General features: G+C 37.7%; 1 protein-coding gene across 3 annotated transcripts in view; it reads right to left on the reverse strand.

The window, feature by feature from the left end:
- PTPRA (protein tyrosine phosphatase, receptor type, A) overlaps positions 1-19,819 on the reverse strand; it is a 110,592-nt gene that overhangs the window by 52,228 nt on the left and 38,545 nt on the right. For 2 of the 3 annotated variants that reach the window (XM_008570645.1, XM_008570643.1), the window contains 3 exons: positions 15,174-15,252; positions 14,337-14,678; positions 8,252-8,278 (listed from right to left, as the gene is read on the reverse strand). In XM_008570645.1, coding sequence (XP_008568867.1) covers positions 8,252-8,278; positions 14,337-14,678; positions 15,174-15,252 — 448 coding nt within the window. The remainder of the gene's footprint in view (positions 1-8,251; positions 8,279-14,336; positions 14,679-15,173; positions 15,253-19,819) is intronic. The other variant, XM_008570644.1, reaches the window with a different exon arrangement.

Below are 19,819 nucleotides of genomic sequence, written 5' to 3' on the forward strand. Positions count from 1 at the left end.
CCAAGCCAAGGGTTGAGATCCCCTTACCGGTCACGAAAAAAAAAAAAAAAAGACCAAATAAAAATAAATAAAAACTAATGAATCAACAGCACATCTGGAAGGAAGCAAAGGGGGGCATCAGTAGACCAGAAACTTTGAGGGATTTTTGAAAGACAAAGCAGATTGGACTCCACTGCTGAAGAGATCAATCAGACCCAAAGAACTTCCAGCTGTAGAATTAGTACTAGATCAACCAGTTTAGGCCCGGAAACACCTCAAGCTCAGAGTCAACTAGGACTGGGGATAAAACTTGGTCTTGGGTACCAGGATGGTATTTAACCAAAGGTCTGCCAACCCAGGGCCAGAACACCTACAGAACACCTTGTGACCAGGCTGAGTGAAAAGCTGGGGTTTCCCATCCAGACTCAGCTGGAAAAACAGCACTCTGCGCAGAGTGGGGGCTTTGTCACAGAAAGTGGTGAGAGCTGCTTTTACACAAAATGTAAGCTGCATATATGAGGATACTTCAAAAAGTTCATGAAATAATAGAATTGAAAGATAATACAGAACTTTCCATAAACTTTTTGAAGACCCCTTGCATATATTCAAATTTTTTAGTATGGGAAACTTTCACACTTACACAGGAATAAAGACAACACTATAATAAACTCCTAGTACTTATCACTTCAACATTATTACTAAATGCCAGTTTTCTTCATATATACCAGGGTTTCTCAACCTCACACTAAAGACATTTTGGGCTAGATAATTCTCTGTTGTGGGGCCTATCATGTGCACTGTAGGATGTTTAACATGGATGGCTTCTACCTACTAAAAGTCAGTAGCAAATCCCCAATTGTGATGACCAAAAGCATCTCCAGACATTGCTAAATGTCCTTTGAAGGGAAAAGTGCCACCAGTTTATACCCACCCCATCTCCACCAGATTATTTTAAAGTAAATGTGAGATATATCATTTAAATTGTAATTACTTCAGTACATTACACTAAGAGGTAGGGATTCTTAACATAACCACAATACCATTATCCCATCTAAAAAGTAACACTAATTCCTTAATATTATCTAATATTCAGTTATTGTTTAAATTTCTCTGATTGCCTCATAAATGTCTTTTTTGGTTTGGGCATAACTGGCATCCAGAGCGGGTCTACACATCGCACATGATTGCTTAAGTATACTAGGTCCACAGAGGGTTTCCTGGGTGGGCCCCGAAGACAGAAAAAGAACATACATGGTGCCTGAGATAACTTTAGGCAGCCACAAGAGATGAAGAAGGGGAAAAGAAAAAGAAAGGCAGCTCCGAGTAGAGGATAACCGTGTCCTGTTTCAATTTCCTAAACCATCACTGAACCCCTGGTTTACGGTATGTCCCTGTTTCTATTCCTGAAGGAACACCTACTGTGAGCATATTCCAGGCCACTCAATGCTTAAGGACAATGCTCAACCACAGTCCTACAGATGACATGCACAAATACCAAGGCTGCATATACAAGGACACTCCAAAAAAGTTCATGAAATAATAGAATTAAAAGATGATACAAAACTTTCCATGAACTTTTTTGGAAGCTGAAGACCCCCTCATATATATTCAGACTTTTTAGTATGGGAAACTTTTAATGATAGCCAAGTATAGCCTATCACTATAGCCCTGGGAAACAGAAGCTACACAAGAAATAGAATAAATCTTTGAAAATATATTGCAATTTGTGCAAGAGGACACTGCATCAATTTTTTTAAAAGCCACTATAAAAACAGGAGCAATCTGAGTATTAAGAAAGAATTCTTAGAAAACACCATGATTAGAGGGGAATATCTCAATAGAAAGGCTGAAAGAACAGACATAACTGAAAACCAATTAGTAATGTGAAAGAGCAAATCGTGGAAGCTCCCAGAACAGAGAGCAATAAGAAATGGAAGGCATGGAACAGTGTGCTATTGTTTTTGGCAACTAGCAGAGTTGACAATTACAAGCCATATGGGCAGGAGGGAGGCAGCTAGCCAGATAACTTAGAAATTAAGTAACAAAAATTACTATTAGTTAATATTTAAACACATAGGTAGCCAGCACAGAGCAAAGCACAATCCCATATCACGTCATTATCCTAACAACCCTAAGGTAGACACTCTTATTAACCTTATTTTAGAGATGAGGAAACTGAGCAGAGAGATTAAATAACTTGCCCATGATCACATGGCAGCAAATCTAAAGCAAAAAAATAAAGTTTCACTATTCTCTAGATTCTTAATAAATTATAGGACCAATAGCACTTTAACTCTTCCAAGCTTACAAGCCAGAAAAGCTCTCCATCATGTAAGTCAGATTTTGCCTCTTGACATCAAAATTACACCCATGTTTACATAGAAAGCAAAGATGTCCCCAGGCCTCTTTGAGGGAAGGAGACTCAGATCTATTAAGAAAATAGGAGACCTTATAGTTCCCTTTATCAAATCTTAGACTTGGAGATAAACTTAGGATCTAGTCACCCTCCTAGGGTTCCTCCTAAACTGGACAGATTCATCACCTCATCATGCTCAGGACTGTCCTAGTCTAAGTCCTACAGAGAGCTGGACTTACACAATGCAGGCTGGTGCTAGCAAGACAGGTACACTAGTCCATTCCACATCATCCCCCCACTCTGCCTCCAACTTCCATTCTGGCAAAGTTTCACTTCCTAGACTCAGGCCAAGGGGCAGGCATTTCAAAACACTAAAATGGTGTTCTGGGACAACAGACATCTACTTGCTATCTCCCTGTTCCAAGAAAACAAAGGGTCATATTAATCTAAGGCCTCACATGTAAAAAGGTGAGTTACCTAAGGACTTAAAACACACTCTGTCAACTATAAAAATAGTGAAGTAAAAATCATACTTCCATAGTCCCAATTTGTAAGGCCCTTTTATTCATCTTGTCTCTGCACTTTTTGGTATTTATCAACTCTCAAAGGCAGAGTTGTAGTGTTGTTTTAAGTGCCTCCTATTGGCTCTTAAAACAGCAAAAGTCATCAGGTTGCCTCCAGATCCCAAACCACAGGGCTGAGCCCAATCACTGTTGTCTTGGCCCAAATTACAATTCAGAAACCCTAATTTTTATTGCCCTGAAGGGCAAAATTTTTATTGCCTTATCTTCCTGAAGGCCCCTGGAATTATTTTTCTAAAGTAAACATCTGACTATGTCACTTCCTTATTCACTGTCATCTACAAATGACCTGACTCCTGCACTGAATGTACCACCAGGCCCATTCTGTTGAGACCACCTCCACCTACTCTTCACTTCACGCACATCAACTGTGTACAGTTCCTCAAACACATGACTTACTCTTTCATGTCTCTTTGTTTTTGCCCTATCTAGTGTGTCCCTCATTTTCCCCATTTGCTATTTTAATTTAAACTGCTCCAAAATTATCGCTGTGCCTCCTTCCCACTCCCCAGGTACAATGAATCTTCTGAGCTCTCTTAGCATTTTGTGTGGGATATTCAGTAGCATGTAACTGAGTGGACTTTGATTCCTGCTATTTACATGTTTCCTGCCTGAGACAGGAAGCATATATATTTTTTTCTTTCTGGAATCCTAAGTGTATTAGTCTATTTCTGTTGCTTATAATGAAATACATGCAACTGGGAAATTTATAAGAAAACTAAATTTATTGCTCACAGTTTTGGAGGCTGGGAAGTCCACAGTACAGGGAACACTGTTGAGGGTCCTGGTGGTGGTGACAGTGACCCAGGGGTCTCACATGGCAGAAATGGCAAAGCATAGAGAGAGACTCCCCTCTCATGTGCTCTTCTTTTAAAGCCCTCAGAACCACGACACTGACCACCATTATTAATCCATTCATGTGGCACAGTCCTAAAATTTAATCACTTCTTAAAGGCCCCACCTTTCAATTATCATAATAGGATTTCCTACTTTCAAAAGTTACAGTGGGAATTAAGCTTCTAATACATGAACTTTGGGGGACACAATTCAATCAATCTTCAGCAAAGCATCTAATAGGTGCTGAATGAATGCTGAATATACTATTAAAGGTGCTTAGGGAAAGCCATCATAAATGCAATTCATAATAATAATAATGCCACTTACTATGATAATCCAAAAATGCCTCTTTAAACAAGAATGTCAACCCTTTCTACTCTCCATTTCTAGCAAAGAATTGAAGGAGAAAGCCAGGGAGCAGATCCAGATGATTTGAAATGAGAGCTGAAAACTTTAAGGAGTCTTTGGACTTTAGAAGAATGCTTATCTTGACTGGTTCTCGATAGCTCAAGGACTTCTTTACAAATATTAAAAATATACTATTTTCTGATTTTAAAAAAAGCAGTTATATAAATGATTACAGCTAAAACAATTTAAAGTATGGTTAGAACCAGTTTTATCCTGTGTTCTTGCTATTTAACAAATGCCAGTTATAAGGTCTTCACAGGAAAATCCCATTACAAAAAAACAAAACAAAACAAAACTATTACAATAAAAAGTAGGATGAGATTCTGTTTAAAAGGTACAGGGCAAATGATTGCTAATGTCTGCAGTTGTGGTGGTATGGTTACAAGAGGACCTGCCTTACACACCAGGCTCTAAGAGGGCTGCAAGTGCCCTTGTTTCCAAGAGTTCTGACTGAATGGCTGAGATTCCTGGCCTCCTTAGTCTCACATTTAATAGCAACAGAGAAGTGGTGGTAGTAGGATAGTAATGGTGATAGCCAACACCTGCTGAGCAATTGCTATGTGTTGACCCAAATAGTTCATATGTATTCCATTTCTCACAACAACCCTACAAGGAGATCCTGTTCCTATCCAATTTTGCCAGTGACAAAATGTGGCACAGGAAAGCTAAACACCTACCCACCCTTCTGGTAAGTGGTAAGGTTAGGGCACAAACCCAGGTGGTCTAGCTCCAGAGTCCACTCCTTCTAACCGCTGCACAGTACTGCCTTTCCAAATATTCCACTATGCCCCTCATCTCCCAGCCTTAAAACATATATCAGCATCATACAATAGCACTTTCTTTTGTTTTTTTTTTTAAAGATGACTGGTAAGGGGATCTTAACCCTTGACTTGGTGTTGTCAGCACCACGCTCTCCCAAGTGAGCTAACCAGCCTTGCCTATATAGGGATCCGAACCCGTGGCCTTGGTGTTATCAGCACTGCACTCTCCCAAGTGAGCCACGGGCCGGCCCATAATAGCATTTTCTTACATGGAAACATCTCTACGAATGGTAGCATGCATCAGTATCTTGCTCAGACTTCATGGGAACTGTAGTGGATGTTACATATCCCCCTTCAGGACCAAAGGACCCACTCTCCTAGCTACTGGGAGGGTTAGTGGCTAATGACTTGTGGCCAAGTCTCTCCCCAGGAACTGCCCTTGGTCTGAGAGAGTAGCCTGGACCAGAGGAAGGCTCCACCCTCCTTGATTCCAGCTCCAGAGCTTCCTGTGGGATTGACCTTTGCTGCCTTTACTCTGACCACATGGTACCTAATTTCCTTCATCTACCCAATACTGTTGCCTTCACTGCCTCACGCGTGCTGTAGGGAGAAAGTACTTCCCCAGTAAACTTGCTGTATGCAAATCTCTAAGAGTCTGTTTCCCCTAGAACCAAACTTATAAACCGAGAAGTAAAACTAGTCTAACAACTGGAGAGTATAGTCATGATCACTGACTTCCGGGTGAAGAGGTATTAGGCAGATAATGCTAGACTGAATTTAATGCATTATTACATATGACATAAATCATCCAAATTGACACCAGTAAAAATGCTTTAAAAGAAAAAAAAAAGCTGATTACAAAAGGACAGATTGTTTGATTCTACTTAAATGAAATATCTATAATAGGTAAATTCATAGAAAGTAGAATAGTGATTACCAGGGGCTGAGGGAAGGAGGAAATAGGCAGTTATTATTTAGTGGGTACAAAGTTTCAGTTTGGGGTGATAAAAAAGTTCTGGAGATGGATGGTTATATAATGATGTAAATGTATTTAATGCTACTTGTCCACTTAAAAATGGTTAAAATGTTATGTATATTTTATCACAATTTTTTTAAAAAGCTGGCTCTACCAAAATAATTTGGAATATGCTTAAAAAATAATATACATGAGAAAATAACCAGTGTCTTGGACTTCAAAAGGACATCAAAGAGAGGAAGAAAAGTTGCTTGCCTTCCCCTCGTTTTATTGTGTTTTTGACAATTTAAACACTAGTCACTGCTATTCAAAAGCACTGCAAAGTGCATGAAAACCTGTAACCCTTATCTGCATAAGACATAATATATTTATCAAACATATTATAATGCAAATATTTCCCAATAGTTAATTCATTTCTCAAAAAGCACTTATTTGGCTTTAAAATTAGAATGTGATATCAAGAATTATAGCAGTACTTCTAAATATCTGCTCTGGGAAAATCATCATTACATTATGGGGCTTTAGAGGCTGCTGACAATATGCGTGCCTCTTCATTTTCCTGTTTGATCAAAGAAATTATACAAAATTACCTTCTGACTTAAAAGCAAGATGTATTAGTAAACTTTCCATATGTCACAATTAGCAAAATCTGGATAATTAAAATAATTTTATTTCTTTTTAATCATAATATTAAAACTACTTAAATATTAGCTAGGTAAAATAGATATAATATGTGGGGCAAGAAAAAGACTGAATATTATGAAAATATGCACTCAGTAGAAAAAGAAGTCACACACTTTACATTTAATCTTGAATCCTACCACTTCAACTTTTGATTTTATGGTAAGACTGATTAGAAGAACAGTTTTAGGGAGCAAGCGTAAGTATCTATTGCAATATAAATCTATTAAGTTCTACATTTGATAGTGGGAGTCTGGTAAATGAATCTGAATATTAGGACACTACATTAATCCAATGTTTGGTTCCAGAGTTTAGGAAGGTGAGAGCTGGAAAAGGGAGGGAAACCTGTACGCAGTACGGTCACATCACACTATTCCTCACCAAATACGGTGGCAGATGGACAGACACACAAAGGGTCAGAGTATCTGCTTTTCTGACTCAAATGTTCCCTACTTAGTGAGACTTCATAAGCCTTCAAATGTTCCATTACTTAATTATGAAGGGAAAATTGTGCATGGTTAAATAATAGAATCAGAAAAAAAAATCTCATAAAGTTTGATAACAAATAGAAAATCATGATGAGGGCTGGCCTGGTGGCGCACTGCTACAGTGCGCCGCTTGGGAGCGCGGCGGCGCTCCCGCCGAGGGTTTGGATCCCCCATACAGACCGGTTCCTGCTCCCTGGCTGAGCGAGGTGCGGGCGCCACACCGAGGGTTGCGATCCCGTTGCCGGACACGAAAAAAGACAAAAAGGGAAAAAAAAAAAAAAAGTAAAAAGAGTTAAAAAAAAAGAAAGAAAGGCGGGGGGGGGGCGGGCGGGGGGGCGCACTGCTACAGTGCGCCGCTTGGGAGCGCGGCGGCGCCCCCGCCGAGGGTTTGGATCCCCCATACAGACCGGTTCCTGCTCCCTGGCTGAGCGAGGTGCGGGCGCCACACCGAGGGTTGCGATCCCGTTGCCGGACACGAAAAAAGACAAAAAGGAAAAAAAAAAAAAAAAGAAAATCATGATGAGAAAAACTGCTTTGCAGAGTAACATTTTCCAAACTCAAACATAGTGATCATTTCTTAGAATGTTGGATGATCTCTTTCTTTCTCTCATGTTCTTTGATGGCAGCCTTACTGGTGTCCTAGGCAAAATATGCCACTTCTACACATGCATATCCATGTTCTCCTGCTCTATGGTGACCAGGAATTCAGCAGTCCAGCCAAGATCACAGACAATAACTCAGGCCATAGGGACTTTATACTAGAGGGCTGAAAATCCATAAAATCCATATAAAGCCACAAAGGGGTGACATTTTATAGATTAGAAGAAAAACAACACAAAGCCAGAAAGTTTAATGGTAACTGTGGCTTAGAATTCAGAAATAACCTGTAGAAATTATGGCCTAATATCACCAAAAGTTAATATTAACAAGGTGACATGATAAAGTAAAATACAGTTAACTACGTGTTAAAAGATAAAATAGCTGTTAGAAACCATAACGTACATTTAAAAACATATTGAATATTTGTTTCTATTACTCTTCTCTATGAGGTTAATATGGAAACAACTTAAGAGAAAGTAAACAAACACAGCCACAGATGCACAAGGTTACAAAAGACTGAGTAAACATGGAGGAATACTGAACACTGTGTAAAAGGGACAACAGATATAAGGTGAACATCTCACCTCTTCTGTCCTTTGAGTCAGAGTTACCTGTGTAATAAGTGAAAAATAGAAAAATTCACTCAGGTTAAAGAAAAACATTACTATTCAATTTAGGGTAAAACAAAACGAGCTGCAGGAATATAGATACTTCTCACCATGCCTAATGTTGGAGCTAGAATGAGGCATCCTCCAACAACTGGGACACAAGATCACCCAGATTCACTAAACTTTAGTCAGTGGTCTGGCCTTCTCCCTGAGTACACAGACAATGCACCATCCATACTCATAAAACATACAGGGATGCAGAGAGAAATACAAACACATGATATTAGAGAACTTTATATTTTTTGGTCCATTAAAACCCAAGGGGGCAAAATTAAGTAAAGATATTAAAGAGCTAAATGATAAGACGTAATAAAATCTAAATGTGGGCTGGCTGGTTAGCTCACTTGGGAAAGTGTGGCACTGATAACACCAAGGTCAAGGGTTCAGATCCCCATACCAGCCAGCCGTCAAAAAAAAAAAAAAAAATCTAACTGGTATATACCAAACTCTGAATACTAAGAGAGAAAACCTTTTCAAAGGCCTGTGGGATATCCACAAGCCCTTATAAATTTCTGATAATAGAAACAGTACAATACTCTTATCGTGATTCCATAAAAGTGGAAATTACCAAGGTAATTTTTTGAGAGAACACTTGAAAATTAAAATCAAAACCAAAACTGAAAAATACCTAACAAATAACAATAATAAAAACACTTTTGTGATAGAACCTGCCAACTCTCCCCAATATCAGTCCCTTCCTCTTCCTGCCTTTGGTACAGAACCCTTGTTTTTTAGCTGAGCACAAAGCTGTCCAGCTAGAGACTACATTTCTAAGACTCCTTTGTGCTGGGTGTAGTCATGATGAATTCTGGCCAATGGATGTAAGCAAAAGCAATATGGGTAACTTCTAGGTCACCATCCTTTGGAAAATAAATTGTTCCTGTTCCATCTGTTCTCCCTTCCCAGAGGCTGGAACTAAAACCCAATGATGAGAGCCATGTAAATAAGTGCAATAACCAAGCAAATAAGGGCAATATTGAAGGAACCTGGTCTGTGATGAGGCAAAGCCTCATGCCTATCTCTGGAATGTGACTGAGGAAAGTAAGACACTTTGGTCTTATTTAAGTCACTGAATTTCGGTGTATCCTTGCAAAGCAGCGTAGATTGCACCCAAACTAACACAACTACCAACAGGAACACCTATGGGATATGTCTAAAGCTGTGCTTATGCAAAATGCACAGCATTAAATATGTTAATTATCTGAAAAGAATGAAAACAAAGTATTCAAGAAGACAGAAAAAGCCCAAAATATATCTATAGAAGGCAAAAAGAAAGAATAAGAATTAAAAAAATCAATGAAATATAAAACTGAAAAATTACTGAACTAATAAATACACAATAGCAGGTTCTTTGGTAGAAAGAAGCAAGAAACCATGAAAAAGGTAAATGGTTAGTCAACCTAAACAAGAAAAAGGAGACTTAAAATGTATATAAAATAAGATATACTCATAGCTATGCAGGCAATTAAACATCATAAAAGATGACTTTGCCCCAAATTAATTCAAGTGAACTTGAAAACATGAATGAAATGCATAGTTTTCTGTGTAAACTTCCAAATTCTTTCCACGAAGCAAACCAAAACACTGACAACTAAAACTTAACAAAAATAATCCATAGTTCACACTTTACATCAGAATAAATTGCAGATGAATCAAAGATTTAAGTATACACACACACACATACACTCAGGAAAGAAACTATAAAAGTCCAGGCGAAATCATGAGGAAAATTATTTTATAATCTTGGAGTAAGAAAAGCCTTCCTAAATATGACCCAATATACCTAGAAAACATTTAGGTAAAACTAACTGATAAATATTTAAGTTTAAAAGATTAAACATTGCTAATAGTATCTTCTGCAATGCAGGAAAGCTAGCTGACCAACCACGGAAAAATATCTGCAACTTTACCATAGGCAAAGGGCTCATTTCCTAAACATATAAAAGCTTCTACAAATGATTCGGAAAAACCTGACATCCTAATAAGAAAAATGGGTGAAGGACATCAACAGAGAGTGCTCAGAAAAAAAAAAAAATATATCATCTTTTAAGTTACAGAAAGTTGTTCAACTTCAGAGAAATGCAAATTAAAGCTATAATGAGATGTTATTTTTTACCTGTCAGAATTGCAGAGATACAGAAGTTTGATAATTCACTGCACTTAACAGAGTGCAGAAAAACAGACATTTTGACATATTGTTAATAGGAATATATTTCCCAAAAGAAGGAAATTTGGCAATATCCATCAATTTATAAATGCACACAAAATAATATCAATATAATATTAGTATCCTACTAATATTCACATATGTGTTTAAAATGGCAAACTATTATTTATAAGAGTACTCTGAAAACAGCCTTAATGTCTGTTGATAGGAAACATTAGATAAATATATTAAAGTATATACACACAATGAAGCAGCTCTTTATTAAAATATAGAACAAGTATAGTAGTAGGCTTTTATTTTTGGAGGGGGGTTGGGGGGACAGTTGGTGGGGACCAAACCCCAGACCTTGGTGTTATCAGCACCATACTCTAACCAACTGAGCTAACCAGCCAGCCCTGTAGATAGGCTAATTGAGAAAAAGCAATGTGCACAAATGAACACAATATGTTTATTATGTGTATTATAAATGGAAGAAAAAAGGAAAATATTTATGCCTTTGCTTATTTTTAAAAGGAGAAAAAGAGACTCAAAGTAAAGGCCAATAAAAAAGAAAAACAAAGCAGATTGAAGAATTAATTCAGGATATGTTCAATATCCAAATAATAGGAGTTTTAGGAGAGAACAGGAAAAAAAAAAATGGAAGAGGGAGAAAAGTTTTCCAAAACACAAGAAAATTTTCAGAATTGAAGGACCAAAGCTCTAAAGCGCCCATCAAACACCCAGAATAATGAAAAAGACCTATATCAAAGTATACCCCTTTGAAACTGCAGGACACCAATGATAAAGAGAAGATTCTAAAAAGCATATAAAGAATTAGGAATTAGGATGGCAGTAGAATCCTCCAAGCCTGGTAATTAGGAGATAGAGCAATACTTGAAAACTTCTTGGGGGGAAATATTTCCTCAAATTCTATAATTTTAGATATGTAAGGTCTCATGCAATTCACCTCCCATGGACTGCTTTCTCAGAAAGTTACTGCAAAATGTGTTCTATCAAGTGATAAAAGAAGACAAGAAAGATGACAATATGGGAGCCAACAAGCAGCAAAGGGAATTCCCAGAATGATAGAGAAGGGAAGTCCCAGGCCAATACCTGTGTAGTAGCCCTAGAGATCAACAAGCCTAGACTGGAATAAGACAATGGAGGGCTGAAGAGGAATTTCTCTAGGTAAAAAAGAAATAACAGATTATCTAATAGGTATGACTTTGTAGAAAATTGTATTGAGAGGCTCTGGAACACGTGGAAAGAACTGGCTAAAGAGAAAACTAAACAAACAAAAAATAAGGCAAGTATTAAATCCAGAAAAAAATTGTACAAGAAAAGAAAAATAATCAAATTATACCTATAGCTCAGCAATAAATATCTCATAGTAATAATAATCTAAAATACCAAATACTGATTTAAATAAAAATTATAAAATAACTATTGACTGGTAAGATGATGGTGATGAGTAGGATGTGGGGTTTAAGACTATGAAATCTTCATGTACCATATTCCTTGTATTTTATTGATCTTGAATAAAAGCTACCAGTGAAATGTAATATCAGTCTCCTCTCACATGAAATGTGTTAAGTGTACAATAATGGGATTCTAAGCTATGGCATAATTTGGACCTAAGGCAATTTGTGGAAAACTAAGTTCCTTACCAGCAGTGTGGAAAGACGCAAAAGTGAGAAACATCCCTAAGTTGCTACCTGCCATCCTTGAGATTAAAGCAAATCATTTAACCTTTATAGTCTTAAATCAAGCATCTATTAAAAGGAGATAATTATCCACATTCACTTCACAGAATTAAAGACAGTACAGAATAAAACATGGGCTGTGAAATCAGTCAGGCCTAGGTTACAGTATCACCTTTTCCATTTACTCTTTCAGTTTGTACAAGTTATTCTGCCTTTCCTTCCTAAGCAATGGCCATAACCCACAGCAAGAAATACATTTTATGTCATTATTCTCTATACACATTCATGTGCATTTGTATATCACAAATAAAATAATTTCACAAAATTATATATGCAACATGAAAAGAAGAGAAATGGAATAGAACCATACATTAAAACAAACACTAGTGGTGGCCCATTAAACTGATTTCATGAATTGGTCATAACCTGCACTTTGAAAAATACTCCATAAATTACAGTTTCATCACTATAAAACTCCTTCACCTGTAAAACATAAAATAGAACTTACCTCATAGGATTATATTATAAAACTCTTAGTAAAATGCCTAGCACATAGTAATAACTATGATAAAACTATGATTAACATTAAAGCACAAAGCAAATATCAGACATTGCCTGCAGTCCCCTATCTCTCCAAGAATAGTGGGATGGCATACACGTTAAATGTACCTCCATATATTTTGTTGATAACTATCAGAGTAATAATGGTAATAATACAGGCCGGCTGGTTAGCTCAGTTGGTTAGAGCATGGTGCTGATAACACCAAGGTTCAGGGTTTGTTCCCTGTACCGACAGCTACCAAAAACAAACAAATTAACAGCTAACATTTAAAAATACTGCTTAGCATGTGCAGGCACCATTGTCAGAGCTTTACCCATATTAACTCGTTAATCCTAATAGCTCTCCTTTGAGGTGAGAACTATTACTATCATTTATTCCTGTTTTACAGATGAAGAAACTGAGGTACAGAGAGATTAAGTAAACTTTTCTTATGGTCACACAGCTGGTTTATGGTAAAGTTGAATTCAAACTCAGGTAGTATGGTTCGTAGACTGTGCTCTTAACTGCAAATACTTTGCTGCCTTCATAGTAAAAAATAAGGGATTAAAGAAGGCAGGTGTAGGGTCTGGCTTGTAGGGTCTAGCTGAAAGGTGTCATCTGTAATAATCAAATGAGATTTAATTCACCAAATACTTTCTGAATGCCCCCCATGAGCCAGACATGATTCCACCTGGGGTACTCACCATGTAATAGCAAAGAAATTCAAGTCAAGAGGATCAGATCACAGAAGAGGGAATAGTGATTTTTGCTAGAAAAGGAATGATACTTACATAGTAATCAGGGAACAATTATTTCCTTTACTCCTCACAGAAGGCCTTTGATGGACCTTCTAATCCTCTTTTACAGACCAGGAGCCTGAGGTTCAAAGAGGTCAGAAATTTGCCCTACCTTACCTGGTCTCAGATCCAGGTCTCTGATTCTATCTTCAGGGCCACTTTTTTCTTTTTTTTTTTTTGGCGGCTGGCCGGTACAGGGAATTGAACCCTTGACCTTGGTATTACAAGGCTGTACTCTAACCAACTGAGCTAACCAGCTAGCCCTCTCAGGGCCACTTCTGATTCAAAGCAGTGACTCTGATTTAAGGAGACAAAAGCACTTGGCAGAGGCACGTGGTCAAACTGATACTGCAATGTAACTTGTTCTGTGAGCCCCTCTTTCTAATTCCACCCCTGCCCACTGGCCTCCCACTCCATATCTAATTGTTATGGACATCCATGTCTACTTTCCTTCCTTAGTCTCCAAGGATCCCTTCTTTTCAAGGCTAATCCTATTATTCAGTCTCTATCCTATTATTCAGTCTCTTGCGTCATCAGTTAGCTCCCCTCTTTCTCTTATACTTTCAACCTCCTTCTCTGTCTTTAAACATCCTTATACCTCTCCAATCTAACCTGAATCCTACCTAGCAGAAGGATGTCCTCCAGAATCTTTGTTCTTCTTAACTCTATGCTAACCAGGTATTCCTAATAATTCCATATATCTGGGTTTCATTATTTATTTCAAGAAATTTTATGGCTAGAAACACAAAGATAATAAAAGGGTGAACAAACTCAGAGAGCAAGAGACAGAACAAACAGAAACCATCTCTAGTACCTGAAGGAGGGAAAGTTTCTGGAGTGGTTGCTGCAGTGCTGGAATTCCCCTCCCAGGGTTCTGTTTTGGCATCTGTGAACTGGTTATCTGGAAGCCACGTTCCATTTGGTGAAAGTGTAGTGCCTACAGAATCGGTACGTGCTGTTCTCGTGGTCTTATTGTCAGAGTCTGAAGAATTGACAGTGGTGACATAGGTGGTTCCCAGAGTTAGATTTGAGCTAAATGTTGGTGCCACAGAAAGAGAAGTTACCGAAGAAGCTGGATTTGAAGTTTTGGTCTCTTCTTTAACTGATTCTGCCGTTGATGCTTTAACTGATCTCGTAATTCCTACAGAAGATGAAACTACAAACACGGAAAAATAAGGAAACATCACATCAAGAACATGAAGCTCAGGTTGTGAAACACAAAGCAGTAAGCCTTAATTAACTCTCAAACATTTGGAGACCAAGCAAAGACCCACACAAACACACACATAAGTTTTATATGCTGGACCCTTCCTACCTCCTCCAAAGGACTACTGTCTAAGGGAGGAAGAAATAGGATCTTTACTCAGTTCCTAAGAATCAATATATACATTCCTAAGTATCAATAATTTCTTTTACTTTTCAGGAAAGAACACAATCTCATAGATTTATTTAAAACGGTATGTGGTATGTAGAAGAATGCAGAGTATTCAATACAATTCAGAGATTTCCAAAGACACCTATTTTACTACCACTTTTGAGTAAAATTTTAATATTCTTTTCCTTAATACCACCTAGGTCTTCAAATTTTGGTCATTAAATGTGAAAAGCAAAATTCGATTCCAAATACCAGCCTTATCAAATGACAATTTACCTGTGGTAGCATTGTTGGCACTGACATGTATCAGACCACTGCCAAGCAGAACAAGAATGAACCAGGAATCCATGCTGACCTAGAAAATAGGGAGCCATGTTAGATGAGGTCTTATATTACTTTAACTATGTCTGAACTACTCACCAAAAGAGTATTTGGGGCAGAATCTTCTCCCAGCTATTAAAATGTGCACACAGACCAAAGATCTTTGGGGAGCCTGATATGCACATTCCCACAGAAGGTGAAACTACAAAGACCAAAAAATAAGGAAACCTCACATGAAGAATGGAATCTTCATCTCACGAAGAATTGAATCTTCATCTCATGAAAAATGGACTCCAATTATTAACTGAGTCTTTATACAAATAAAAATAAGTATAAGAAGATGCTTTTTAGATAGTGATTCTCAACTTTGGCTGCACTTCAGAATCACCTAAGAAACTTTTTAAAAATCCCCATGCTAGACTGCATCTCTGTGGATGAAAGCTAGGTAGCTGTCCTTTTTAGAGCTTCCAAGTTGGTTTTTATGTGCAGCTTTACAGTTTTCAGAGTGAGAAGTGTGCAGAAGGTACACAGACTGTACTAGTTTACTGCCCTTCGAGGTAGACATTATACAGCTGCTCTCAAACTTTATTCTGCCTCAGACCATATAAGAAGATGGTGGCACATTCTCACAGGTAATAGTGGCTCATTCATCCATTCAGATTTCTGTGCCTTACATTGACCTATGTTCTAGGGAAACAACTGGGGAGCAATATGGTCATAAGCCCCATCTTCATGGAACTCACAGTCCAGCAGTGATGCAATTTGGTAGTGACTCTCCAAGAGAAGCAACACATGCCTCCCAAGGGGCATTAAATGAAAGCAGCCCACCTGAAGAGGCTACATACTATGTGACGCCTACTATATGATATTCTGGAAAAGGCAAATCCATTGAGACAGTAAAAGATCAGTCGATGTGGGGTTGTGGGAAGGGAATAAGGAACAAGTAGGTGAAGCACAGAGGATTTTTTTTAGAGCAGTAAAACTCTTCTATATGATACTACGGTGGTGGATACATGTCATACATTTGTTCAAACCCACAGAATATACAACACCAATAGTGAACTCTAATGTAAACTATGGACCTTGAGTGATAATGACCAGTCAATGTAGGTTCATCAATTGCAACAAATATACCACTGTGGTATGGGATATTGAAAGTGGGGGAGATTTTGCATGTGTGTGGGTAGGGAGTATTTGGAAACTTTCTATACTTCCTGCTCAATTTTGCCGTGAACCTGAAACTCTAAAAAAACAAAGTCTATTTTTAAAAAGAAAAAAACTGGCTAAATTGTCATAAATAAGACAAAGGATTAAAATAGAAACTCATATCAATATTGAAAATACAAAGACCAATTATGAAAAATCGAAAGAATCTAAACAGATAATTTACAGGAGAGAAAAACAAATAGCTAAGAACATACACACAAAAGTGCTGACTGTCCTCACTAATCAAAAAAATATAAGATAACATTTTTACTTCCCAAATCAGAAAAGATCGATCATATGAAATATTCAATGCTGGTAAGAGTCACATGAAAAGGACTCAAACACTGGTGGGAATGCCAATTAACCTATAACAACAAACTCCTTTCCAGAAAGATTATACAAGAATCTTAAAGGTGTCCATATTATTTTCTGGTCTATTTCCAAGATTCTATTTTTAAGTAAATGTAAATAATCTGAAACTCAGACTAAAATGATGTGTAGAGATATTCATTACAGTGGAAAAGTAGAAACAATCCAAATATCAACAATAGGGAAGATAAGAGAAAGTTGAAATAAATATGTTGCCGTTCAAGATGATATATGGTTGCCATTCAAGATGCTATAGAGATATTCAAAGAATTTCTAAAAAATGAAACAAGCCCTTCACTTTTTAAGCTTAAAAAAAAAAGGCCAGATACAAACATGAATATACCATATGATCTCAACTAAATCTGTGTGTGTATATACAAATGTATATGCATAAAGTAAGGCTGGAAGGAAAGATCTTCTATAAACATTTTGGCATTCCACTTTATACTTTTCTTTTACACTGTTCTTTATTTTCCAGATTCTTAAACAAAGAGCATGATATTTTATAAATAAAAAAAATCAATGAAAGTAAGTTAAAAAGAAAATGAGTTTTACTACAGAGCATGAATATAAGAAGCAAAAGGAAAGAAAAGATACTACAGAAGGCAGGCATGCCTCACGTGAAGGAATGCAAGGGAAAAGAACAAATGCACAGTGATGGAATTTGGAGATTTGTACGCTTCAACTTGGGAGTGAGAGACATTTCAGAATTTATGAAGATCCATGATACTAACAAGGTATATCCACAGAACACAACAAGGAAAACCACAGTGAAAGCCTCATTCTTCCCAGAAATATAAAGACCCTCATGCAAACTCCTGTGACTTCCTGACCCTCTATATACAACTCATCTGCAACCACACTTATCCTTATCCTATTCTCTCCTCCAGTCTCCAAGTTTCTATCCCAGAGCTCCATGTGAGGAAGTAGGGCTGAAGTGCCCCTCGGTCCTCAGGGATGCCATATGCAAACCATTTCTCCTGGAGCATGCTCTAACAGTCTCTGTTCCTGAAGGCCTTTACCTTGTGATTTCCTGGCACTGAAGACACTGTAATGTGGCTCACAGCTTTCTTCCCATCGACAAGTCCTGATATTCTCCTGGAGGACTTCAACATCTTCACAGGTGAACACCACAACCACATCTGGCCCAGCCTCTCAGTTTCTTGACTTCCTCAACTACAATGACCTTATACCTCTATTCCGCTTGGGCCACCAGGACAATAGCTGCACTCCAGATTCTGTCATCATCCGTGAACACTCTCATACCGAATCTTGCCTTCCCACTCTCCAACCATACTTCCTATCCTTGCAGCTCTCTCTGTTACATCTACTACACTGATTCTCTGACCTCACCCGGACCTTCAGTCCTTTAAACTCCTCTCTAATTTTCTTTCCAATATCTCTGTGCTGTCTTTATTTCCCTCTCTACTAAACCAAGAAAGCCTGGTGCCACAATTCGATCACTCTCCTGCTAATATCCTAAATTCCCTTGCTATGCTGTTCTTCTATTAGGTCTATTAGTTTGTTTTTTCCTAACACGGGGAAGAAACAAACTAATCCTGAACCTGAACTGTCAGCCTTACACTTGGATTACCAAATGCTATTTTTTTTTAAAGTTTTATTTTATTTTGTCAATATACAATGTGGTTGATTATTGTAACCCATTACCAAAACCTCCCTCCCTCCTCCCTCTCCCCCCTCCCTCCCAACAAACTCCTTTCTGTTTGCTTGTTGTATCAACTTCAAGGAATTGAAATTGTTGTGTCTTCTTCCCACCCACCCCCGGTTGTTTGTGTATTTATTTATTTATAGCTCCCGCAAATAAGTGAGAACATGTGATATTTCTCTTTCTGTGCCTGACTAGTTTCACTTAATATAATTCTCTCTAGGTCCATCCATGTTGTTGCAAATGGCAGTATTTTATTCTTTTTTATGGCAGAGTAGTATTCCATCGTGTAGATATACCACATTTTCTGTATCCACTCATCTGATGATGGACATTTGGGCTCGTTCCAGCTCTTGGCTATTGTAAATAATGCTGCAATAAACATTGGAGTACAGGTATCCCTTTGGCATGATGATTTCCATTCCTCTGGGTATATTCTCAGCAGTGGAATAGTTGGGTCACATGGTAGATCAATCTGTAATTGTTTGAGGAACCTCCAAACCATTTCCCATAAAGGCTGCACCATTTTGCAGTCCCACCAACAGTGTAGGAGGGTTCCTTTTTCTCTGCAATCTTGCCAGCATTTGTCATTCTCAGCCTTTTGGATATTAGCCATCCTAACTGGAGTGAGATAGTATCTCAAAATGGTTTTGATTTGCATTTCCCGAATGCTGAGTGATATTGAACATTTTTTCATGTGTCTGCTGGCCATTCATATATCTTCCTTTGAGATATGCCTATTCAGCTCCTTTGCCGATTTTTTAATTGGGTTACTTGTTTTTTAACTGTAAAGTTGTTTGAGTTCCTTGTATATTTTGGATATTAATCCTTTGTCAGATGTATATTTTGCAAATATTTTCTCCCACTCTGTTGGTTGTCTTTTAACTCTGTTAATTGTTTCTTTTGCTGTGTAGAACCTCTTTAGTTTGATATAATCCCATTTGTTTATTTTTCCTTTGGTTGCCTGTGCTTTTGGGGTCTTATTCATGAAGTCTATGCCCAGTACTACTTCCTGAGGTGTTTACCCTATGTTTTCTTTGAGGAGTTTTATTGTTTCAGGGTATATATTTAATTCTTTAATACATTTTGAGTTGATTTAGTATATGGTGAGATATGGGTCTAGTTTCATTCTCCTGCATATGGATAACTGGTTATCCCAGCACCATTTGTTGAAGAGGCAGTCTCTTCCCCAGTGGATAGGCTTGTTGCTTTTGTCAAAGATCAGATGGCTGTAGGTTCATGGGTTGATTTTCAGGTTCTTTATTCTATTCCATTGATCAGTGTATCTGTTTTTATGCCAGTATCATGCTGTTTTGGTTATTATAGTTTTGTAGTAGAGTTTAAAGTCAGGTTGTATTAT

Source organism: Galeopterus variegatus, unplaced genomic scaffold, assembly GCF_000696425.1.
Source record: "Galeopterus variegatus unplaced genomic scaffold, G_variegatus-3.0.2 Scaffold621, whole genome shotgun sequence".
In the NCBI taxonomy this organism is placed as follows: domain Eukaryota; kingdom Metazoa; phylum Chordata; class Mammalia; order Dermoptera; family Cynocephalidae; genus Galeopterus; species Galeopterus variegatus.